The 26,662-nt window shown below is 40.5% G+C and overlaps 1 protein-coding gene across 7 annotated transcripts in view; it reads right to left on the bottom strand.

The window, feature by feature from the left end:
• The window catches only part of atp8a1 (ATPase phospholipid transporting 8A1), a 101,341-nt gene that overhangs the window by 31,606 nt on the left and 43,073 nt on the right, over positions 1-26,662 (bottom strand). For 4 of the 7 annotated variants that reach the window (XM_070836270.1, XM_070836268.1, XM_070836271.1 and 1 more), the window contains exons 15-26: positions 25,338-25,382; positions 22,075-22,147; positions 18,130-18,235; positions 16,107-16,189; positions 14,639-14,688; positions 14,212-14,281; positions 13,429-13,513; positions 12,157-12,296; positions 10,087-10,225; positions 6,827-6,891; positions 2,711-2,883; positions 220-403 (exon numbers count right to left, since the gene is read on the bottom strand). In XM_070836270.1, the coding sequence (XP_070692371.1) occupies positions 220-403; positions 2,711-2,883; positions 6,827-6,891; positions 10,087-10,225; positions 12,157-12,296; positions 13,429-13,513; positions 14,212-14,281; positions 14,639-14,688; positions 16,107-16,189; positions 18,130-18,235; positions 22,075-22,147; positions 25,338-25,382 (1,213 nt within the window). The remainder of the gene's footprint in view (positions 1-219; positions 404-2,710; positions 2,884-6,826; positions 6,892-10,086; positions 10,226-12,156; positions 12,297-13,428; positions 13,514-14,211; positions 14,282-14,638; positions 14,689-16,106; positions 16,190-18,129; positions 18,236-22,074; positions 22,148-25,337; positions 25,383-26,662) is intronic. The other 3 variants (XM_070836274.1, XM_070836272.1, XM_070836273.1) reach the window with 1 other exon arrangement.

Genomic DNA, 26,662 nt, shown 5'->3' on the forward strand with positions numbered 1-26,662 from the left:
GAACACGTTTCGATTCAGTTAAAGTCACATTTTAACACTGCTTCCACACTTTAGATTGTGCATTTTAATTCATTAAATACCTAGTTAAGTTCCCACTTACACTATACTTAGATAAGATAATTCCATATTCCATCCATAACAATTAATGAGCAACAACGTACTTTAATCAATAGGTAGAGTTTTTCCTTATTTTGTTTGAGCCCCTGCCATCGTGCTCACCTGGGCGATAGAGTAGTCAGAAGAGTTTGCTGCCTGCAGGCCCTCGTTGCCTGAGATTCCCACACCGACATGAGCTGTCTGGATCATTCCCACGTCATTAGCACCATCGCCAATGGCCAGCGTGATCACCTTCACCTGTTTCTTCACCATCTCCACCACCTCTGACTTCTGAAGAGGAGATACTCTGAAAGGGAGCAATAGCACAGGGAATATTAGAAAATGGGCGCTTATTGAAACAAGAAGTTGATTTGTGTTAATTAGCGAGTGCAATTAATATTGAAAAATCGGTCCTGATAAAACTGATGCTACAACGGTGAGTCATACAGTATGCAGTGCAAAGCGTAAGGCAAGACATACATTATAATGGAGAGTAGACGTGAGACTATGCGAATCACTAAAGAATGTATTGTCGAGGAAATTCTAATTCCTACTTTTGGGCAGTATAATTGGGGTGTGCATAAAATAATATTAATTCTTGAGATCAGCACTTGGCGAAACCCAGAGCTCTTCCTTAACTTTGAATAGGAGGTTGAGGTGTGCAGACAGTCGAGCCAAACTGTGGGAACACCCTAAAACTAAACATAGGTGGCAAAGAGAAGAAAGCACCTGTAAAGACTGCAATTAATCCCTGGTAGCTGTGCTTCTGACTTGACTGTATGTTACATCGTAGTCTAGAGTCTAGACTACGATGTAACTGTCTAGAGTGCCAATAGAAAGTATTTATCCTGCTTGGAAGTTTTCTTATTTTTGTCTTAAATTAAAGAGGGTTTAATGTGGCTGTCTCAGCCTCTGGAGGTTGGGCTGTTGCTTTGTCAACTCTACTCACCAAAAGCTGGACCTCACAGATACATGTGTATTAATACTACAACCAACTGAAACCTCAACTACACAGGTGATCTCCTTTTTACTGGTGGGTTTCATAAAACCAACCAGCTGCATTAGAGGTAATTTAGCTGTGTCTTGTTAAAGTGGGTGAATCTTTATGCACATGTGTATTTTGTATTTTATGTTTGTAATTAATGTCACTTTGCAGAGATCTGTTTAACAGGAACATTACATCTATTTTAAATCTACTTTACAATGTAGTAATACATAAAAAATACATTAAAATATGAAACCTTCAAAGAGGGTGAATACTTTTTATAGGCAATGTACCAGCAGTAGAATTGGCAGTGAGGGACTTGGAACTACTACTACAAAGACTACTTGTCATATTTTGGAACATGTATTCCACTTTTAACCATTAAGTAAAAGCACTCATTACATGACGGTGATTGTGACACATCTTATAACTCTTACTTAACAAGACTTTAAACTTGACTTTATGCCCTCACTGACAGAAAAGTCTGTAGCCTGCCACACAGGAGCTTCCTCTTATTAAAACCGAGGTTTGAGGGCAGTTAAAAGTACAGTAGAGAGAGAGAGAGTCTCCAGGGATGATGTCACAAAGTGCAAGTCTGTTTTAAGCTGTGAAACTGTTAATGTTTATGTTCTCTGTGGTTTAAGAGGCCTCATTCATCCCCTGGTGTCTCTCAGTGCCCACGGAGTGTGCACAAGGCAAAGGCAGGTAGAGGTGGAGGGAAAAATAAATAAAAATTTGACGTAATGTTCTGAGTCATAAGGTTTGCTGTTGTTCTGAAAACATGGTGCTGACTTCTGGCCCCTAGACCCCGTCGTGGTTGCTTGAGTACTTAAGTACTTCCTATTATTTATGTGGTCTGGGCAGTTCGACAGTGTACCTGCATAATGTTCAAAGTTGCTATTTAAATTTATAACTGTAAAACTTTTTAAACTGCTGCCATAAACATACTCAATGACCTTTGTGGAGGAGACATAATACTTGGCAGTTCAACCATAGAGCTTTTCATTTGTCATTTTTAAGCAAAAACGCTCAACATTACATACTTTCAGCTTCTCAGTTCTGTGGATTTGCTCTTTTCTCTGTCTTATACTGTTGCAAAATGAAATTTTGATGACAGCAACAATTTTATGAACATTTTACAGACAAAACGATTAATCAATTGATAGTTAGTTACAGCCATACTCAACTGTCTCACTATCTCTCTCTCTTGTTTATAGTGGTCGCAATATAATATATTTGTCACTGGGAACCATTAAGGACATTGTATAACAAGGTCAGTTTGTTGAGCTATCACAGTCTAAGAGTCTGTGTGCATCTTGTTTAGAGAAACAACAAATGAGTTCTCAGAGATGATGTTAGTAAAAAGTGGAATATCTAAGAATTTTCCATCTCTTTATACATATTTGGGCACTTTTTTAGATCTGCTGCATTTAAGTGGATACATGAAAATAACTTCAAGTATCTGAACACTTACCTTTTTTATAACTACTTATTTTGTTTGGTGTTATTAAAGTGCAGAAAAAAACTGGAAAGGGCAATGAAACTAAGAACATTGTCCTCATTCTTACATTTTGGTCAGTGAAATTTATCGTCTCAGTTTTATTTTACTGTTTCAGGTGTAAATCTTACCTGCAGCATATGACAGCTTTACAGGACAAGGCGAGGTCCAGGAAGTACTGTCGCACTCCGAATGTGAGGGCGTATTTGAGAGTCTTCCCGTCAATAATGAGAGCAAAGTCGTTCTCCTTGTAGAGGGCATCTCCAAGCATTCCACAGTGGTGGCTGAGAGTTTCCCTTGTTCTCTGTGTGATGGAAAACACGTCATGAATGTTAGTTTAATTAGCGTAATTAGTCATTATAATTTCAAGCCTGCAGTTTTATAGTGGTTAGGGGAGATATGCACTGTTGTTAGATAATGTTAGCTATTTTGGCCCTGGTGGATCAGTTTCAAAGAATCTACTGTGCAAGCTGATTATGATTAATTCATTTAGAAGTCAGTAAAGCCATTTAAGATGTTTTTTAAAAAAAAATCCTTTTATTCTAAAAGCATTCGTCAATTAGTTAACAGGTGCGAAAATATTATACAATTACAATAATAATACCATCTGTTATCCTGGAAAAATGAATTAAGTGCTCATAAACATCTATAGATAACAGATTAATAATGTTTATAGAGTAAACTGAGATGTCTTGTGACAGTGACAGAGTATAAGAAAATATCAAAAGAACACATATATCCTGTGCTTCATTAGCAACATTTCAATGGTTTATTACAAAAATAATTGCAAATATTACTTCACATTTTTATCATTACATATTTTTTTCTTCTTTTGCCCTTTCTACTTTTCTATGGATTCTTCAGCCTCAGCCCAAAAGGAGTTTCTGGGTTAAGAAGTTTCTAAGCCACGTCTACATGGAAAAAAAAGATTGCACATGAGGGCTGTTACCCCATGGCCTGGCACGCATGGACATTTGAAATGATTCATACATTCCCCCCCTGCTGTAATCTACTTTAAGAGTTATACTTCATCTATCGTAGTGGGACATACAAAAACGCTGATGTATGTCTTTGTAAACATGTATGTAGTGCAACTCTAAAGGAACACACATTCAGAAGATATTTTTTCCTCACACAAATACGATTAATTAATCTCAGATATTTTAGACACTTAACTGTCCATCTTGTCTCTGGCGCACATTAGTGTTTAATAGATGAGACAGATCTGTCCACTCTCCTTGCTAATCCTAAACTGCTACAGAGCAGCTGCTCTTGATATTTCAGATATTTATTATGTTTCCCTTGCTTATTACACTGGCTTATGAGGTGATAACAATGACGACTTCCGAGAATGGATCGTGTTTGCTTATACAGTACATAGAGCTATGATGATGAGTGATGATGAAAAGCCATAAATATGAGACTGACAAGAGGTTTTACTGTCCTGGTAGAGCAGCATGTGGTCTGGATGGATGGATGGAGTGGTGAGATCATCATTGTATTCATCATTTAATCATCTTCCCTACAGATGGGGAAGCCATTAAGACATAAAACCAATTTCTGTATGTAACCACTTTCTGAGGGTCTGGCAGATGTACTAATAAGATAAGATAAGAGAGACTTTATTTATCCCACACCAGGGAAATTCACTTGTTACAGCAACAGAGGAGACAGAAAAGGTGCAGAAATTAAATTAGAAATTAAAAATTAAATTACCTTGCTTCAAAAGTATTGGCATATAATAGAAGCACTTCTGACAATAAAATAATATCCTTAATGGTGGTGTGGTGGTATTTGGTAAGTGCACAGGTGTAAATGGTTAAATGACCTTACAAAAAACAGGGAGAGACAGACTAAAATGGGCAGATACAAAGCAATGATACGATGCAATGCATCAAACTTAATGTGCCAAGCAGATGCTCAAACAGCTGTAATCATTGAAAAATGGCGGCCATTAGTAGTGCTGAGGGAAGGAGGGGTCCGGCCTGGTGTCGAGGTCAGATATGTCAAAGCAGTCAGATTGCACCAGGGGGACCAGGCAACGTTGGCTTGGCATAACAAAACTCTGAAACCCCAGCTTAAAGGAAATATTTGGAGAAAGGGGCTTTACGTTTCACAAAGCGAGAGACGGAGAGTGAGAGACACGCAGAGAAAGAGATGATGGATTAACAGAGGAGAGAAACTGAGCTAGAGGATACAAGCAGAAAGCAGCTGCCAGGACTAAACCATCCCTGATGGGGTCTGTAAAACAGCACGAGATGGTGAGCGTGTGTGTGTGTGTGTGTGTGGGAGAGAGAAGCACAGGTTAGAATAGGCATAGGGTGTGATATCTATATTCACACACAGTGCCAAAAACGTAAGCCTCTCCATCTCGGTTAACAGAGTGATTTTAGATGACATCTCAGTGTGAGTGCGTGTGTGTGTGTGTGTGTTTGCTTTGTATATTCCAGTATACCATCTGTATGAGAAAGAATTCACTCTGTTTGGGGCACAATCGATTCATCATATACTGTGATAAGCAAAGTTTACCATTTCCTCAAGTAGAGCGGCCATTTCCCCCCTAATTTCCACTGAGGAATTTTAGCACTAATGCTACATGTCTCCTCCTAAAGCCTCTTTGTTATGGCTATAATGACCAGTTTAGCCTATGTGACTAGCTAGTGTTTGGTTTTGGAATGGGTATGTGGCGTCCATTCAGAAATCCTTGAGAGCTTCCCATAAAGACTGAGCTCCATTGTTGATACAGTCCTTGAGTGATATAGCCAAGAGGACGTGACGCTCATGATGTGGAATCTGGACATTTGTATAGATGTAATGTCATTATCTATCTTAGACTTGGAGGGGACCTTCCACCTTTGTTAAAAGTAGGTGGACATACTTTTCCATTACTTTTCTGACTGACATCTGTATCATGTGTCTGTATTTATTACACCATTTTTGATAATTAAACCACAGGCAAATTACCTTTTGGATCCATCTATGACAGTACTTTAGGAAGATTAATCCACTAATGTTCAATAATTATGTCCAAACACGCTGACTGGAAGACGAAGCTGTTCAAAATGACCTAATCCTACCTTGGGAGACCACATCTCACTTTGGGACTTTCAGTTCAAGTAAGATTTGGCGCAGGGAACGTCTAAAACTTTGTCCCCTCTTTGATAACCATTTCTAAACTCAGCAAAGAAGTAAGACATGCTCCAATTACTCTCCATCGCAGCATAAGAGCACTCAGAGGTACCAGCCCTGGTGCCTGGCCCTCTGTTCACTGTGCCTCCTCAGTCTTGGTGGAGAGGTTTCTCCCTTCGCGTTTTAACAAACTGCCTTATGTAAGCATCTGCTCAACCACAGGAGAATCGGAGTTGACATTTCAAAGCGCCGGTTTGTGTGCTTTATGAATGCACCGACCCCAAATTTCTAACTCAGCTTCATTTATCACGCTTAACGACTGGCTGACAGAGTGAAGGCCGTCCGTCATCACCCCAAAACACCCCCCCGCTGCTTTCCCCTCCTTCATCAGCTTCTTTTCCCCGTTCCCCCCTTCTTGTCCGACAAACTAAAACCAGTCGAGTTTCTCCTCCATCTGCAGCTCCTCTGCTTAGCCTTCTCCTGCTGGAGGTGCAGGGACTTGCCCTTTTCATTCTCAAAAACAACAGACAAGGCGCTCCTGCCGGGGGGGTCAACAGACTTCTCTGCTGGGTGTCTTAAAGATGTTAAAGGCAGATTTGGGATGTGTGGTGGCTGTGTGTGTGTGTGTGTGTGTGTGTGTGTGTGTGTGTGTGTGTGTGTGTGTGTGTGGAAGGATCCCTGGCCTCAGCCTTTCAGTTTTTTTTCCACAGGAATTGGGTGATGGGATTAGGGGATTACTATACTCAAGGACGTCCTCATGATGTCAAATTTTTACCCTCAAGACCAGTAATAGGTATTTGGAAATATTTCTGAGGAATTGCTTTAAGTTGCATACACATAAAGTGGATAGAATTTCCCAAGTGGATATCTCAAACTAATATAGTACTATAGTAAATATCATGGGTGCTACATTGAAAATGCTGGAAGTTGCACTGATAGCAATGAAAAGTTGTAATGAAATTAGGAAATTAGGAATAAACTGAATAACTGGCTCGAGTCAAAAGCCAAAGTAAAACATTTTGTGAAACAACGGAGCACTTTGTGATTTGGTGAGTTATTTGCGTCTGTATGCAAGGAAATCTAATTATTTATAGGAAAACAAAATGCTAAATACTCACATCAAGAGTGTCTTCATTGATCACGAGCATGCCCATGTTCTTGGTCAGTAGTTTGCAGGAATGTCCTGCAGAAAAACAGAAGACGAAATAATGTGTTTTATAGAAATGTTTTAAAAAGGAAAGTAAGCAAGTACAGTACGAGGGCAGGAAATATGTTAAATGAAATAAATTACTACTCAACTATTTAATCAACCTGTAGTTTACTTAACCCTTTAGCTTGACAAGTTATGTGCTTTGGGTGTAAACACACAAGTACGCACACAGAATAAAATAAAAAAGAAGAAACAAAATCAAACACACAAGAGATGCTAGAATGTGCAGTAATCATGGAACACCATGAAAAATGTTAAAATGTTACAGCTCAGAGCCAGCGTCACGGGACATGACTAATGAGTTTGGTTTACAAGGGTTTGTCAGTTTCCTGTTTTAATAGGCAGTTACAACTCTGAGTTACCCAACATGGCTCTCTGGGGAGCGTTCCCCTCAGCTCTTGGCTGGGACAGATGCTCAGGGTCACCAGCAAGGTGGGAGAGGGAGCCTCCCGTTGAGGAAAACAGAAATGTTTCACGAACCAAGACTCAAGCCTTCAGTTGCTGTATGAAAAGGCTGCCATCTGTGGCATGACCACACGAATATTTGTGGGCTACAACACTTTGCTTCTGTCTGGAAAAAGGTTTTAGTTTCTTTAAGGGGGTTACCACAAAGCCCAGGTTTTGTGAAAACATGGGTGGCATTTTCTGTGAGTGAAACTGAGATAAGATTATACACAAACACACAAAAACATGCAGCCACAGTCAACACACAATAGTGCACACACGGTGTACACAGAGGGGGCCTTGCATGAGGAAATGAAAGGGGTTTCGCCTCCAGAGTCAAAACCAAACAGGGTTGGGGTCTGGCTCTGGCAGATTGTTTTCTTAAGTGCAAAGGTGCAAACGTCCAAAAATTTGCCAATGTGAGGAAAATGTCCCCCCAACTCAACACTGTCTCTACTCCCTTCCCCCATGTCAATTCCTGCCACAGCCCTTCCGCTTAATGTGTTTACCTTAAGCTCATTTGACTGCGGCCAAACTTCCCTTTTTTATTTCACCAGAGAAAGTTGAATTCCTGGCCTTTCTCCATCTCAGGCGGAACTAAACACTGCTCCCACAGGACTTGAGGAATGTGTAACAGGGACACTCAAGTCACAGTAATCTCACAAGTTGCAAAAGGAGCCACAATTGCTGTAAAGATACAATGTTTAACTACAGATGGAGACCACATACTGGAGTTATGATTTGGAAACGACAGAATGGGGACTTGAAATTAATGGGCTTGACAAGGCGAGGTTGATTGGAAGGGAGGTGTCATGGGGACTCGTATAAGGGGCTGTGTTTACTCTCATGTCTCTCTGCTTAAGGGGATGATGCACCTTCTGGCCAAAATTGCCAAAACACAGTGCTGTTTATGTGGTATCGTGATACCTTCAGTAAAGTGAGCTGTGTTGCCCAGCACACTGAACATCAGGCACTTTCCTTTCATTGAATTCTGGCTCTGACTTGTCCTAAGCATTACGTACGTTTAGCTCTCTTCAACAAACAGCTCACAGCACTGGGAGCGTGTCCCAGAGCAAACATTGCTCTTTCCTGGGGTAGCCAGACACACAGTGTCAGAGTATTTACTGTACATCATGTCATGATAGTTCAGGATGAGGGAAAAACTGAGACAATGACAGTCTTTACAGTTTCAGATCAAACGGATCTGCCGCGCTTTTACATTATAAATTTCTGAAAATAAGAAAAGAAGACTCAACTGCATTAACACTGTGCTAAATCTGTGCCAAGAGCAGCAGTTGGGTGGTTCAGGCCACCTCGAAATGTAGAAAAATCTAAATGTGATGGGAAATTCACCAGTCCAATGTGGCAAAAGGTGCACCATTAATTCTGGCAATGCCGATCGTCTTTCAGTGAGGAAAACAGTAAAGAACAAAGTCAATACTGAGCGGGGATTTTACAGAGCGGCTTAGTCAAATGGCGGACCTGTAAAAATACTTCCAGTGAGCATGTGCTTCTGTGTAGCTCCCTCACATCTGGGCACGGCGGGCACAAAGGGCTGATTCAGTAAGGCCACAGTGGTAGGTACAGCCACAAACGGAGGTGCTTTTCATATCTATTTTTCTGGACTCTGTGTTTAAATGTTGGCTGTGTTCAAGGTTGATTCATTTGTAGTATTTAGCCACATCTAAGAGCTGCAATACCAGGGTCCATTAAGAAAAGTGAAATGGAACTGGTGGACCAGAATTAGTCATTCACTTTTCTGATAATATCTGCAAGACCTCTGGGGGAGCCAGATGCGTGAGAGCTGCCTCCTTGTGTACATATGAATGTTATTTATTTCATGTCAGCGCAGTGTGCACATACATCATCTAGCATTCTGCGATAGACGCTTTTGCTGGGTATGTGTGACAGAGAGGCATTCAGCTTGTCAGTAGTTTGTCTTGCTGGGTGAAGAATGATCTCAGGACTGACTGGAGTACCTGTGAGAGGCTGGCGTACAATTTATCACAACACACATTGGGTTCACCAGTGACTTTCCGTTTGGTTTGGGACCAAGCGTACATGCAGGGCTATGATGCACAAATATTATTGGGAGTGTGTGGGTGAAAATGGGCTTTAATCTAAATGATTTTATATTAAAAGAGGCAATACACCAATTGTAGACACAGGATTCAATTAACTGGTCATGAGTATAATTCAGCCTGTGAACAGTTTGAATAATGTCCTCCGTGGCTCTGAAGGGAGTATGGCCTCAAGTCTCACGTGAGTCTCCCAACTTTGTGGAAGTGCAATACTAGATCCCTGGATTATCCCTTTAAATTCTAAGGATTTTATTATCAAGTCCACTGCGTGATCATATGGAGGCCCATCTGTTGGCCCCCCGGTACCCTGAGTCCAGCTGCATTTCAAACATCTGTCTACTTGGACAACTGCAGCAGCACTGAGCTTGTATCAAGCTTCAATACATTTTTTCTTGTGTAAAGAGGCTGCACTTTAAGAGGAGGATGCAGATTCAAGCCTCCAGATCAGCAACACATTGAATACCAACTACCTCCAGGGCATGCCGACTTTAACTTTTGACCTGCATATGGGAGGAAGGCTATTAAAGCAAATTTCCCTCTACTGGTTGTACAATTGCTGGTGTTACAACTAACAGTGAAAATACAACAGAGCAGCATCCAAGGAAAACAGGAATTTCAAAGAGCAAATTTACTATCCCCTTACCAATATTAATGGCTGTTTCCTGTTTGTCCCCGGTCAGGATCCAGATCTTGATGTCGGCCTTCATCAGCGTCTCAATGGTCTCTGGCACCTTATCTTGGAGCTTGTCCTCTATCGCTGTGGCCCCAAGCAGCTGCAGGTTCTACATCCAAAATAAGGAAAAGACATTGAAGAAAAGAAGAAAAAAAAATCTTTTAAAAAAGTCAGCAAGTGGCAATCACAACAAAGGACGGTCTTTAAAACATCATGTGTTGCAAGCTAGGATTGTGTCACTCACGCAGTCGTGTTTTTCCCCTCATCAGCTGCTCTTGTTTATCACCCAGAAAAGCCACCACGGGCTTAAGGGGTTTTGGATATGTTAGAGTGCCTGTGTGTATGTGTGTGTACATCTGCAGACACCATTTCTCCCACACAAGCACACAAAATACTGCTGGTGTTTTTCCCAGGAAACTTGGTGGTTCTTGGGGGCTGGTTGTGGCCTCATATGGGGCCATCACGGGGCCAAGGACTTGACAAGACCCAGGGGTAGAGTGGAGACAGGAGCCAGCAGCAGAGGAAAGGCAGGGGAAGCTCTTTAAGTTGTGACCTGAACCCTGCTGCCCATACATCTGTAGCTCCGTCTCCTCTAATCATTTGGAAGCACAGAGCATGGAAAACCGGACATGACTATATTTGATGAGTCCTCATTTGCCTTTATAATATGAAATGTACTATAGTTCCTGGGGCTGTTGTTAAAGGCACTCTTTGAGGATTACAATACAAGATCAGGATTAACCCCTCAAATCAAGGTAAGGTCATAACACCAGTAAGTAGCCAAATGCTGGTAGATTCTGATTCTGTCTGTCTGGATTAACCATAATTTAAGGGACTGCATTTCCTGTGTCAGTGTCGCAGTGACTGGTGGCTAGTGGCTACTGCACCTCTAAATTCAACAGTCGCTGTGGTGAGTCAGGACTTTCCCTGTCTGCTCCTAACGTGTAAAATGAGAAGTTATAGCTTTGCAAACTGAGGCTGCAATGTAGGAGACCACAAGAATGGAAGTTTCTATCTGCTGCATTTAACACTGGCCTCCTGATGGTCTTTCTGGGAAAATACATGCAAGTTTCTGGTAGCTGGCTAAAACTGCATGCAGTGCAGAGATAATCAATTTAAGCTAAAATCAGTTAAGTTGATGATGTTTCCTTGAGACTGGACCAGTTATCATTACATGTGTGTACTCTGAAACATAGTAACAAGGTAATGAAGGAATAGTTCATTATGAACTAGTTCATATCAAGACTGAATGATGTGCAGTTTATCACATTTTAACATTTTCTTAGACCATAAGGAATCAAATTGGAGCATTTTGTTTGAGAGTTGATGTGAAGGAGTAACTACAGATCAATGATTTCACACACTGTTAGAAGGTCTCCATCTTTTAAATTTCACTGCGACTCCGCTGTGCCCCCATGTGGCGTTTCTGTGTGGTAATCCTAAGAATGGGTGGCCCTGAGGAGCAATGAGCCCCAAACCCTGGCAGCATCACTACCACACTCTGCCCATTAAGCAATGCACATTACATTTTCCTCTCTGAGAACCTTTATGTTTATTTCATGATTGATTGCCTCCATTTGTTTTGGGCAACCAAGAGCAGCCATGAGGAACATGCCAAGTGGTTGATTTACGACTCTGGCTTCCCGTGTTTGACGGGTGCATCCACATTCACCCAACTCACAGGAAATCAGTTCAACCTGCTGGTCAAACCTTTGGACTCTCTGACACAAAGACACAATTTGGAAATTTTTCACATTTCCAGGTGTGATTACAGTGCCCCCATTAGTTACACAGGGGGACTTGAGTTATGCCCAGTCTGAATTTTCTGCAAAAGCACAGAAGCCTATCAGAAATGTTTTTCTGTGACACCTTGGACATTAAGTGAATGCAGAATGTAACCAGATAGAGAAAAACTGCCTCTCAATTGTAAAACTCACTGATGTCAGAACTAGCGGGTAAAATGGCCACATCAGGGAACATAACAGATAGTTATGACATCTGGAAATGATGCCACACAAACACTTTTTTCACTTAACAAACCTTCTCTATCAGTTCGTAGCTCTCCTCCAGTTTTAGGGCTCTGTTCTGTAGGGAGGTGCAGGCTCTGTGGTGGATCTCCAGCCACTGCTGATAGGACGACTCACTGATGTCTGTCACCGCAAAGCATAGAGTGCGCAGCCCTGGGAGAAGAAAAGCAGGTCAAATGTCAGTATGTCTTACCATTGTTTTGTTTAAAAGCCTTGATTTGTTGAGTAGATTGAACTCTGTAGTCGATGGTAAGTGTGTCATTCAGATAGATCTGCGCAGTGTAACTGTTGTTGAACCCTCACTCATGGGTGAATGAAGCGGCAACTTAAATCATCAAATTATTTATCAAGCTTTTGAAAGAACTAGGTGGGAAGTTGTCATGTAGCATGGTTGCAAGGTAACTACCATGTGCTATACTGAGTTATTACGGTATGTGTTGGTACATGTGACCTGAACTCCTTTGTCCATATTTCCTAAGTTGGATATATACATTTTCAATGACGTGGCATTTTAAACCATTTCAGAGTTTCCATATTAACATCTGAGCAGAGATAACAGATGGTAATTCGGAGAAAAAGAAAACAGGATGACAATAGAACGTCTTATATCGTATATATTATATCATAATTAGCTGCAAAGCAGGTTAAATTCAAAGTATGACATTATTTGACATGGATCTAAGTAACATGCACATAATGTCAGTGTAGTGCATACAATTATTAAATGCTTATGTATTCCATGTGAACAGAAATCTATTGGGAGTCCAAATATCTGAATGGAATTAAGACTTATACATTCTCTGTTCAATGCTAATAATATTTAAGAAAGATCAAATACGTACCAATAGTTATTAAATGATCATTCTTGGTGTCAGAAAGACAGAGGAAGTTATATTTTATTCAGGCCTCTCCAAATTACAGTGACTGAAGATCTTCACAGTCTGTCCTGAATGCTATATTTAGCTTACATCAGATATACCCAATGACATCATTTTGCTTATGTCTCACAAGGGGGCAGTAGGAACACAGAACAAAAAGAAGAGTCTGATGCAGCTCCACTGCCTTAAGATTATTACAACTTCAGCATTGTCATAATAGGATCTACTATTCATCAAATAATCATAAATGATGATGAGTTCTATGGGGAAAAAAACAACTTCTTCTGCTGCAAATGATGATCAAGTGGTGATAATAACCAGAGAGAAATGATGGGAGCACATACATAAGAGTGATCCTAAAAGATGTTTTACTTTTGGCAGACAGGGGGCGATGTTCATCCACTCACCCTCTGTGGCAAACTGTTCCAGGTGCTTCAACGTGATCTCTTTGTACCGAGAGCTGTCTGCCAGACGGTCATAGATCACTGTGTCCTGAAAGGAAACAAACACACATTGGTTATTGACACCCAGAGGGGAAAGAAATCCTGGACCTGGGCTACAGGGCAAGTGGGTGTTCTCATGCTAGAGTCTGCCCTTTCTGCTGCTCTCTCTCTGTCTACTCTATAATTTATTGGCTTTTTGTATTGAAACACTACTGTGTTTAAAAAGCAGTTACAGAGGAATTAATTAATATATGACTAATAATAATAATAATAAATCCTTTTAACCTACTTACAATAAAAAACAATACTAAATTATAACCCTCACTGTGAATATTCCTGATAATGCTAACTATGCACATAGCAACCCCTTCAAACTACTCAATTGGATACTCATGGAAGAATATCCAACAAATTGTTCCCAAACAATTAAAACTGGGCAAAAAAAATATTTAAATATGCTATATGCAAATGTGGAATGAGGTTAGTCCAATAGCTGCCTGTAGCTGAGCTCCTTCATATGAAAATAATGTTTGTATAGTGTTACACCCGGCCTTTATTTTGCAAATTCCCTTGTGTGAAGTATGGTGGTCTCGCTTTATGCTGCTGCTCATTGAAAAGACAAGAGCGAGAGGCAATAAAGGGAGGAAGGCGCTCATCACTGTGTGTGTCTATGTATGTGTGTGTGTGTGTGAGGTGATGATGGTGATGGGCTGTCACGCGTTGCCATGGAGAGAGACAGACACTCACAGCTCCTTTGCAGTAGAGGCGGATCTTCCCAGATGGGGTGCGCATGATGACTGACATCCTCTTCCTCGTGCTGTGGGAGAAAACGACAAGAGAGAGAAGAAGGTGGGATCAGGAGAGAAAGCAACTGAGAGACATCACATTACAAGGTGTTACAGTTGCTACAGCAAATCATCAAGTACTGTTAGCGCTAGCATATGTCAGCTGAAATTAGAAATCAAGGAGGTGGGTAACAAGATATCACACCTAGGTCCCAGAATTAATTAGTACAAATCATTGGGGCAAAAGGAAGATGATGAACTCTGATATACAACTCGGAGATTCATACAACAAATACACTTGTGGCCTCAGTGAACAACAAATTACAGCGTGCATCAATGTACAAATGTCAACTTGAGAAAATAATAATGCAGTTATCAAGGTAGTTTACCTTGTAAACTCCAGCACATGAAGTAGTTCGTACTTCTCCTCTGATCCGAGCTACATCCAGAGAAAAAGACAAGTTAACACACTCCAAAAAGGACACCTCTCAACCTCAGTCGTCTCTTGAGACAACTTATCTTAAGCAGCACAAGCCAACCCTGCCACCTTACTCCAACCAGTCTTAATTGCACTTTAAATGTGTTTATCAGTAGCCTGTGCTGAGCTGATGGAGGGAGAATAACAAGGTAAAATTCAATTAACTTCCTTAATTGTAGAGACCGCAAGGTACAACACAGAGTGATTAAATATACGCCGAGAGCTTTAGAAGGCCTAATAAAGGTTAAGAAATTGGACAAACGTCTTGGAGACAAGACGTTCTTAGTGGAAGAAAAACAAAATTGAAAATGGTTCTGGCCTTTCTGCCTCAGCGTCTTTGAGTGCAATCATCAGGTTAGCCAATTAAGCGAACAACAGGGTGGGTGACCTGAGATTTGGAGAGGACAGACTGCATCAGCTCAGGACATAATCATAACCAATGTGATGTTTGTCATTTCCTATTACTGAAGCCCACGTGATACAAGAGACTGTGTTCTCTTTTATTATGCATATTAGTTGTAGCTCAAGGTCTGTTTTGGAACATCTGACCAAAATGGAAAAAAACAGTGAATTAATTACAGAAGTTATTACCTAGAGATATGCAACAGATTGTACAGAAACTGCAGCTTCATGGGAAAAAAAAATTACTGGGATGTGCAATGTGTGCAATCAAGGACTAGTTCGACATTGTAGGAAAATCTGCTTATCCACTTTCTTGAGATGAATTAGATGATAAGATTTTTGCCTTTCTCATGTAACACGTTACAATAAATATGTAGATGGCGTTGGCAGTTGGTTAGTTTTTGGTTAGCATAAGGACTGGCAACTGGGGAAAACCCAGCTTGGCTCTGTCCAAAGGAAACAAAATCTGCCTGCACCTCCAAAGCTTTACTAATTAACATGTTATGTTACCAAATACGCATATTTTCCAAGATGTTGAACTATTCTTGCAATAAATAACCATAAATAAGGTCAACCTTGTTCTACTGTAGGGTAAAAGTCATGGGCTTTTGCTAAGCATGGGACATAAGAATGTTTTCTCTCTCCTCAGCACATAATCACATTAGTGTTATATGTCTGCAGCTAAATGGGAAACAGTGAGATATTCCATAGTTTATGAACTGATGAAGAAACAGAATTTGTTCCATTCATTAATGATAGAAAAAAACCCTAAGTATATTACATCTCTTTACTTGGATTTAGGCAATACCCTTGTCATTATCATCACACATAAATCACACAGTTTCATAGTTTGATAGTCTTTTTCTTGTTTGAGGTTATACTAGAGGATCATGCCACTCATATAATAGATTAAGTAGATCCATCCATCAGTATAATAGCATTCATGCCTTTCATTAAACTTGTCTTGTCCAACTTACCATTTCCACAATGACGCTGTCTGGGGTTCTACCAGAAAACACAAAGCCAAGGTTTCGTGCTGCTCTCACCAGAGCTCCTTCATCTTAAAAGCAAACAAAAACCCAAAATGTTACAGATAAACCAGCACAAGCACACAGACACTGACATTTATGATAAGAACCATGTTCGTATTTGGTGCATAAAACTAGTTCATCTTGACTCATTTTCTCCAATGTAGACCAGGTAGCTGATGCTATAGCTTGCATGGGGATGCTGCAGGGAGAGAAAAAGCTTTCTGCGTGTTTTTTACAGTTCACTTAACTACCCTTCTCTTTGCAGCCAATCCTCGTTCTGCCTCAAACCCCAAAGCTCCATAACACCATGATTGTTCTAAGCAATCAGGCGAAAAAAAAAAAAAAACCCTATCAAAGCAAAATGTAAGATGAAAAGCAGCAGCATTGCTTTGAACAGTTGTTATACAACCCCATTTAGCCAATCAATATGCATCATTAAAAGCCCAATAAGTAAGTTTTCTCTCTTTTAGAGATGGAAAAGCATTTATTGTTTCTCTACAGAACTGATGTAAGACTGTTTTGCCTCTGTGCTTACCATCACTACAGGAAACAGTAATATCTCTCATTTAGTTGCAGTTGTTAGGGTCAATCAATTTGGCAATAATAGAGGCCTTAAATTCTGTTTTTAATTCTTCCCATGAGAGCTACCTCTTTGTTTACATTTGGATCACACATTGGTGGCTTTAAGCACTGTGACATTTTCAGAGTTCATTAGGATTGTTCGTTATTTTCAGGAAATTTACATAGTGCTGCTAGGGGCAACCGCTGTGTCGAAGTGGTGGAGCCAATATGCAAATGCATTAAGCTGCAACCATTTTTGTAAAACACAAAGGCACCCCATTTTTAGAGTTTCAGCAGTGAATTTCACATCTTGTAATGGCAGTGATTTTGTGGAGTTAAGATGGGTGACATTTAAGGGCATGTTTTCTTGACTGGTAGGTGTGTCTCAGCACTCCTGCGGATGAGCGAGACTGAGGGATCAAACTGAGGCTCAAAGAAAGTGGCAAACACCATGCATTCGGTAAACAGGATATTTTATTCTCTAATATAATTTCTGGCTCTCTCCTCCACTGATGATTATATAAATGTCTTTATGAAATACTGCTACCCCTGGCTGTAGCAATGTGGTCCATTTGCTAACACACAGAGGTCACTAAATGTAAAATTAAATATCTCAACCAACGGACACAGCATCATTGATGGAAGGCTCCTGGAACAAGGTCCAGCCAGCATAACTCACAGCTGCAGAGCTGCATCACTAGCAATTTAAGATTTGCAATTTCTAGACCTTTCCAATGTAACCCTGTATAAACAAAAGGGCTTTCTTGCTATTTTTTTCTTAATACAAGGATGAACACTAAGTAAGAGTGATCATGTCCATCGATTAGCAGAGGTTGGGGGTCCTAACTTGATTGTTGCACTAAATATCTGAACAATAACCTTGGGTATTATTGAAATAATGAATTTATCTGGACTTCATTAATAAAGGCATTCTAGATGGAAGACTGATGTCTGATAATGGTTCAAATTGCAGAATAAATAATTTCCTTTCTTTTTCACTTTCCTGTCTTAAAGTTGTCACAGGTTGTGAAAACTCACATGTGGAAAATGTGCAGTATGCCAAACTTCAATGAGTAAGTTTGGAACTTATAAACCCTTTATGTTGATGAATTTTGAAATTAAAAATGTAAATCTAATTATTGCTACTATATATCCAAAATGTTTAGTCTTGATAATAAACAAATTAAGAATCAAGAAGGACGATCTGTTTGTAAACCTGATTTTATTTGTTTAGTTTTTCTCTCTTCAGCTTGTGGACATTAAACAAGTCATGATTTATGATAACATTGCCAAATTATAATGAGCACACATGCATCATACACATTACCTCAGTGGGTAATACCAGCCCAGCACACTGTAAATTCAGAATCTGTATTCCACTAGCTGTATTGGTGAAGGTGTGATCTACCTGGAGATGCAGCTTGGTAGGCAATTTTTCCATCCGTGCGCTCAGGGACTGCAGTGTGACAGATGGCCATCATGGTCATGAACTCCAGGATGACAGCAGCTGTAGGCTACAGGAAGCAGAAAGGGCACTTTGACTTTAAATTCTCTTTAATAAAACATGTCACAACAAAACAGAAACAAAATAAGCCCTTGATGATACTGTAGGGAGAGAGACAGCAATGAGCAATAGAGTCCGCTGCTTGACTCATAAATGTATGTGCTGTAAGTTCAGCTGGAAGGTAAGTCATTGTTTAAATGTTTTTATGGCACCAGATGTATGAGGTTTGCTACCTCTGTGTGTAAAGTTAAACCTTTACAATACAGCCAATAGGCTACAAATCAAACATAAAGAATTGTTTTGAAAAAATGTTAAATACCATTTAACTTGTTTTACAAACCACCTCCATTTAGTGTTTCAGTGAATCAGACCACACATGCTTGAAATCTAAAGCTAGCTGACCATTACACATGCCACCTAATTAGTGGCGTCCATCAGACTTGGGAGGCACATTCGGTAGTTTGGTGTGGTTTTCATCCCAACTAATAACATTTTAGATGTGTAAATTCAAATAACACTGATTAGGCCTCGGACCACTAATCAATGTCTTGATAATTCACTTTTTTTTTTTAATTACTGGAGTGAATTTCAGTGAAAGAAGAAAAAATAACCGCTCACTCTACATATTGTTGTCGCACCAGTCTTCACCAGTCAGACAAATGACTGCTGGTAACAAGCCAGTAGGATCCAACTCACAAGCTTTTACTCATGGATGTGCATGCAATACAAACTTGCTTGAGCTAATGAAAAAAGGCCTAACCTATATACTGAGGGCATTTTCCATTAATGAGGGGAAACGTATGACTAACTAGCCAAGGGGTGGACTCGGACAGGCATCTGCTGAGGCTCCTGTCTGAGGCTGCAGGACCACCAGCTTCTAGTCAGTGGGGCAGAGATATGAGCTACCTCCAGGGCCATGTCAGGCCTGAATCATACAGCAAACAGTAATCTGCTAATGGTTGTTACACATGAAATCAATAGCAGAGTAAGATGGCATTACCAGCTCACCAACATTACCATGTTACCTATGATAGCACAGAGGATCTACAGAGGATGTAACAAATATATGCCACGTTATGCAGTGTGGACAGCTTATTACACAAAAACATCTGCTTCTCCTCTCCTCTCAAGCAAAAAGCAGTACACACTCACACACACACACAGCATTATCAAATTTGTTGACCATGGCAACTCTGATGAGAGATCTCAAATAGGGAACAAAGGAGTAAATGAATGAAGGGGGGAGAGCAAATCAAAGGGCCTCTTGTAAATGAAAGTACACAGAGTCTATTACAGTCCAGGTGGCTGTGAGAGCCCCTCTGCCTCCCAGCAGCATGCTAATCCGGTCTGGGTTGACAGGTACCCTCTGAAGGACATGACAGTGTGTGTGTGTGTGTGTGTGTGTGTGTGTGTGTAGACTCATATTTCTATCTTTGTGAGGAGCCAGAGGACCTCTTCGAAGGGCTAGCAGCACATTTAAACTTGGTTAGAGTTAAGGTTTGAATTAAGAGATTCTAGCCCGTAATTCCTGTAAAACCACAACGTTTTGTGAATACACTTTGGTTTTTATGAAGGTATTTTTAAAGGTTTTCACAAATAAGATATTATGTGTTAATTAGAGAGCGTAAGAGGTGCTGGTAGGACAGATATAAGAGTGACACTGGTGGTCTCATATTACTCTCAGCAAAAATACAAGTACATGTTTTTCCTATTTCTTTCAGGTTAAGGTAATGGAATAAGGAAGGCACTATATCAGTGAAGGTCCTCACAAGCATAGAAGTGCAAACGTGTGTGTTTACTATCCAGGGTGGTAGTAACCTAATGAGGGAGCGCATGGCACAATTAGATGTGACAGCTAATACTGTGCTGCCAGCTATCACCCCCACTGACTCCTGGGTAATCTGTGTCACGGCAACAGTGACGGATGCTCATCACTTCAGACATGGCCAGTGTGGAAAAAGTTGAAGGGTCAAGAGAAAATGAAGCAGAGAGCCACGGACGAGCGTGCGAGCGAGAAAGAAAACACCCACGAAGGCTGCTGAAACTCTGCAGGCGGGCAACATGTCCAGTGACTCAAGAGAACATGATAAGCACCAGAGGGGATGTTTATTTTTGTCAGTACTGTTAATTCCCCTCTCCTCTAGTCTGACATCCCCCTAAATACTGTATCAACATTACTCCTACAAATAGCCCGCAGCGACGCAAAAATGTTGTTAATGATAAGGGTTAGTTATGTTTTAGTAAGACGCATCCTGTCGGCCGTGCAGATAAAGTGCTTGAACTGTGAAAACACAAGGCGTTAAATGAAAAATATCCTTTCATTTCACATCTGTGTGTCATTCAAGTGAGAGACGTGTATCAAGTTTAATGTCTCGCTTGTAGATTTAAAGGAATATTTCAACATTTTGGGCTCTCGTGCTCAGAGTTCAGTAAACATGAATAACTATGAAGATACAACCCGTAACCTTGGCTTAGCGCAAAGACTGGAAATGGGGGGGGGGGGGGGGGGGGGGGGCGACGAGCCTGGCGACGCTACCGTGTCATCACTGTAAGATTGTCAGGCAGCCAGTGGAGCCCCCAGGAGGTGACTGTCTTAGACCAAGAAATTGTTTGAAAATGATCCCTCACAGATTCTCTTTTTTAAATTTGTTGGATTATACAAATAAGACAACGTGTGTTAATTAGTTCGCTTTAGAGGCACTAGAGGGTCTATTTTGTCACCTTTGGACCTGGCTGTGTCCCCCTGTTTTCACCTCTGTTGCTAGCTTCATATTTACCATATAGACATGAGCGTGATACCGACCTTCTTATTTAACACTCGGGACGAAAACAAACAAGTGTAATGCCCAAAATATTAATTTAAAGCTGATGTCAATTAAATTTCATAACTTTCAAAATATGTGACAGCATCATGACAGCAGTCTTGTCATATAATATGAGAGGACATGTCTTGAAAGCAAAGACACGAGGAGTAAAAATTAAGTCTCCCTGAAGTGCGTTATTATCATTAGTGCAACTATAACACAGTAGAATGAACATAAACAAAATCACTATTAGAGATTTAAAGAGACTGTAGTTTCTAAACAGCGGTTTGTTATGCACTATAATTAGCAGTGGGCACGGGGCTATCAATATGAAGCTAAAGCAGATCCCAGACAAACTCAATGTGTGCAGAGATTGTGCTGTCATAACAAAGCAAACATCACAGTGGGATTACTACTTTCCTTGGGCGGTGCCACTGTACGTAATTAGATGTGACATTCTGCCTCCCTCGTGCTGTTCCGCAGCCGAGTGACTCAAACAGCCAATCAATCACTATTTTCACCCATTTCATTACTACAGGTGGCACACACTGCTCCCTCTAAAGCCCTGTGATAGATCCCAAATGCATATCCGAGTATTTAGAGATATATTTGATTTTCTTGTGTAATGTATGAGCAGCCTTCATGTTCACACTAATGTAATCAGCAGTACAGTTCCCCACAGTGGAAAACCAAATAAGCATGTCCTCATACTGACAGAATAAGCTAATTAGGTTGTTTGCCTGCCTGTGTTTATAATGCCCTGTAAAAAAAACCCAAAAAAAAACAGTAATCCACCCTTCAGCAGGATTTTAATCAAACTGATATTAAAGAGAATTAAGTCAATTTGTCTGTCAAGACGTGACGTCTGGATCCAGACAAAATGACCATAAAACATGATGGATGCCATGGCCCATCACAGCCTTTTCACCACTGGCAAGAAGACATTATCCAACCACACACAATTAGGTCCAAAATCCTTTGTAATTTTGTCCTAAACAGAAGCCGTCTCTACAGGCGGGTGGCAGGGAACCCTGGCATTACTTACGTGATTACTTTGGAGGTTTTCCAGTAAGCTTGGGTCATTAAATCCCGCCTCGTCTGATGAGTGTGTGCTGTGACTGGAAAGAAGAGACGGAGATGTCAAAACAACAGAACACACTAGAATACTTGATAGCACTACTGAACATGTTGCTGCTTACTAGGCTAGTAAAGGACTTAATTCAATTGCATCATGATCAGACCATATTCTGACAACAACAAAGCATATGACAACAGGAGGACCTTAAATAAAGGTACAATTTTCTACTAGCGGTTGAAAGTGAACCAACAGTGAAAAGGAAGCTTCTTGAAGCCTGCTTAGAATATGCTATGAATTCCCACCACACTTAAAACAGATGCTCTTCAATGAATTATCTACCACTGTGCAGCCTGGCACACTGTGTTCTTGCCAGAGCCTAAAGGTAAAACTAGGGATGCAACTAACGATTATAATCACTGTCGATTAGTCTGACGATTACTTTCTCGAAGGCATATGTGACGTATTCAAGTTGTTTGTTTTATCTGACCAACACAACAATTTAAGCACATTCAGTTTACTACCGTATAGGATTAAAAGAAGGATTCAATTTTAACATCTGAGAGGTTGGAACCAGTGAATGTTTAGCATTTATACTTGAAAAACAACGGAAAATTGTTGCCAATTAATTTTCTGTTGACCACCTAATCCGTCAATCGACTAATCATTTCAGCTTTAGCTAAAACCGATGTGTGTTGAGAATGGCACCATAAAACTCAAACTCTCAAACTGGTCTCGACACAGCCAGCGCTGTGTGCCAACAGTATTGACATGTGTTGAGAAAAGTCTAAACCACAATGCAGGCAGAATGCAAATGCAGGTCCACTGGGCTTCAGCAATGTGATGTACAGCTCAGACTGTTTGGGATTCTGTCCATGCTGGCAGAAGCACATCATCCTTTGAGAAAGCGTTGTCCTGAAATGGGACATTATCATTTCACATTGCGCAAAGGATCCACACTCATTCATTTATTCATTTTCCCCTTCATATATTACACTCATTTCCATAAATAATAAATGGTGTTCCCCTTTGCCTTAGAAATTAAACAATGCAAGAGGAACTGCTTACAGGGCCACAGCAAGCAGGCTGAATTTCTGGCAGCAAAGACTTTATTACTCATACACTAATCAAAGCCAAACCCTAATAAATAACTGGAAATACAATTAGTCTCTCATACTTGGACCAGAAACGCTTCTTGTCACTGGCAAGATGCAAAATAATTCAATATCTTGCAGTCCATTAGGAATATAGCAAAAGAAAATGATACAGAGAAAGCCAGACTGAACTAGATGGACTTGCAAAGAAGACCTTTGCATTGACATAAAGAGGGAATGTTTATTATCCCTCTTACAGAGGTTTAGGGCAGATTTTGTATGTAGCTACCAGCCGCTTACTGGCTGTCCAGCAGGAATCGATTCATGATTCTGTGATGAATAGAGTCCTATAGATCAAGTAGACAGCAGCTTTGTCCATGGCACTGGGGCTTGATAGAAATGTTACTGAGGCTGCCATTAGCGACCATAAGTCTTTCTAATCCCATAGGATACACTGTTCGGATCCCTGAGAGCCAAACAGCCAGCCGGCCAGTAATACTCCCGTGTAGTGCATTGAGGTTTGGGAGGAAAGAAATATAGGAAAAACACAGTGAGGCAATTAAAGAGCAGGGCTGGAGTCGATATCGTGTTACAGCTACGTAGATGAGCTGGAGGTTTGGGAAATTTATCACACTTAAAGGCTTTATTAACATATATCTGGAAGAAATTGGAAAACAGTCTGCATTTCTAAACACTCACCATACATCCATAAACACATACAGTACTAAGGAGGGCAGCTGTTTGAACTAAAGCTTGAAGTTTGGTATTACATGCTGAAAAATATGTTTTCTTGCTTTAATTACAGCAGGTTACATCCATGCAATAATTTCCTTTTATCTGTGAAATAAAAACATATAGAAATTCTGACTGAAAATAGTACAATACACTTATTACAGTATCACAGATTACAGAATTTATGAAGTCATTATTACTGTTTCTAACCCCTGCACAGCGAAAGAAGCCCTAAGCTTTTCTCTGCTGCAGCAGTAGCGCAGTTCACCACGTCGATTGTCTTGATGAAATTTCTGAGGCACGATGCTGGGTGTGGAGGGTGTGGAGTCAGTTATTGATTATCTGCCAGCACACAGAGGTCCTGTCGCTATGGGAACAAGGGTGCTAGCTGTTCACAGTCAATGGCCAGGGACTGGTTTCAGATCAAACCTGTGACACGGCATTGCCGTCCTGTTCCCCACAGTTAGGAGGAGGAGGAGGCAATATTACATTTATAACTGGCCTGTGACAAGATGTCAGTAAACTTTCATAGCGTTTGACACTGGACTGGGATAAGCTTTGATCTAAATGAACCTCCATTCAAAGGAGAACCATAAGATTTAGAAGGATTCAGAACTGGTTTTGGTATTTTGTCTCCACAGTCTACAAAACACACATTATTTTTCCACCTGTTCCTTTATCTTTAACCAATTTTGTGCACAAATACTAATAAAACACCTCACTCAGTTGTTACAGTGAGAGAAGAAAGCAGCAAAAAGAGACATGCTGTAATGGAAGCTGGCGACTTCCTTTAAAGCAGCAAGATTCAACATTTTGGCATAATGGGCATTAACAAACAGGCCCCAATCCCCCATGCAAAATAGATGAGACACACCCATGCTGTTTCTGCAGACCTCAACACAGTAGCAGATGGATCCAAGAAGTAGGACTGTGTGTGTGTGTGTGTGTGTGTGTGTGTGAGTGAGAGAGAGAAGTGGGAGTGTCTCCAAGGTTCAATGTTAAATAGGGAAAAGGAGAATGTGCTGCACAACTTCAGCCTCAACACAACAGACCGTAAATGCTAGAAGACCTGATCTATTAAACCTGCTGAATGCCCATTGTCAGCTAGGAAGCCCCAACACCTAACCACTTTTAATTCAATAATAGTCTAATATAATACTTGCAGCATATGATGGAATTTTTGTTTAAGGCTTTTCTATCACAATAACAGATATACACAGTGAATCAAGAGCCACAGTCACGTACAACACGTCCCAGAAGTACTGAACTCACAAAAAAACAAATAAAAACAGCAAACATACATTGAGGGTTTGTGTTCAAAGTCACGATTTCCACAAGGCAAGGCAGCACTAATACATCACAGAAGCGAAGGGCGAAAAAACAACCATTTCACGCCAGACATCTTACCAGTCGTCCTCTCCAAAACTACCCTCCTCAGCCTCAGGGACGTGACTGTTGGAAAAGAAATTAGCTTGTTGACAAAGTCGACTGTTGACATTATGTGTGAATGTACTGAATGTACGCCAGGACTGGATTAAAGATGGGTTTGTTTATGGGTTGGCAGGTGTTAGAGTATGACAGGCCAGATGCCGGGAAGGACTGCAGCTGAGGTGTTGGGGTTAGTTTGAGGTTGCAGTGATTATAGAAGGCCCTCTAATCGTTTATACTTGCTACTGCTCTAATTTCTATATTCTAAATATAAAGCTACAACCAGCAGCTGGTTAGCTTAGCTTAGGGTGAAGACTGGATAGTGGTGCAAACAGCTAGCCTGCACATAAATCTACCAGCACCCTTACAGCTCACTCATTAACACACTGTATCTCAATATTATAGCTTGTTTATTCAGTCGTGCAAAAACCTTAAAGAAATAGTCCAGCTCATGCTTTCAAAAGTCAGTCTTTTTTTAGCTAAACTGAATTGTTCAGCAGATGCATCGTAAGCCGGACAAGAAAATATAATGTTCACAAAATGTTTAGGCCATTATGAACCTACAAAAAATACCAAATAAATTTGTAAACTGTAAAGTGATTGAATAGTATAAGGTTTTAGGTGAAATTTCAACAATTCAGATGTGACAAAATACATCGTAATAACAAAAGCCAGTAGCAAGCTGGGGAAATATATAAGAATAATTTTCTCAAAGTGAGATGTCTTCCTCTCCCTTTCCTCATCAGGCAACAGCAGGAACTACGGCTGCAATGTGTATGAGAGTATCCTGTGTGTATTTTCATAGCCAGCAAATGAATGTAGCGATGAAAACAACAATGTTTGAAACTAAACATGGTCAGAGAGCACACCGCTCCAAAACAAGGCACCAAATTATTCTGACATCTCTGCTCTGGCAGACTGACTGCAGTGCAGGGTTTTGTTAAGTGTAAAGAGTGGAGCCAACCAGACGATGTGCTCCACTGAACATTAAGACTCTCTGTTTGACTTGAACTCTGTTTGATTCATGCTGTGAGCCTGTTCACTCTTGTACCTCCAGTAAAGCAGCATTGTGGTTCAATCCATCTGCTAATAGTATTAGACATATCTACTGGGGTACACTTGACAATGACAAATCACCATATTTTTTTGAGTTTTGTCACTTGAGTACATCTAAAAAATATGCTTTCACTCTTCTCCACACTAATAACATTTAGGGAGGATTGTGGGAGCCTTTCAAACCTAAACAGTGTCTCTCCTTGAGATTTGGACTCCAATCCAGTGGAATTAATTAATGTCTACACCCT

Source organism: Pempheris klunzingeri, chromosome 9 (assembly GCF_042242105.1).
Source record: "Pempheris klunzingeri isolate RE-2024b chromosome 9, fPemKlu1.hap1, whole genome shotgun sequence".
NCBI classification, from domain to species: Eukaryota; Metazoa; Chordata; class Actinopteri; order Acropomatiformes; family Pempheridae; genus Pempheris; species Pempheris klunzingeri.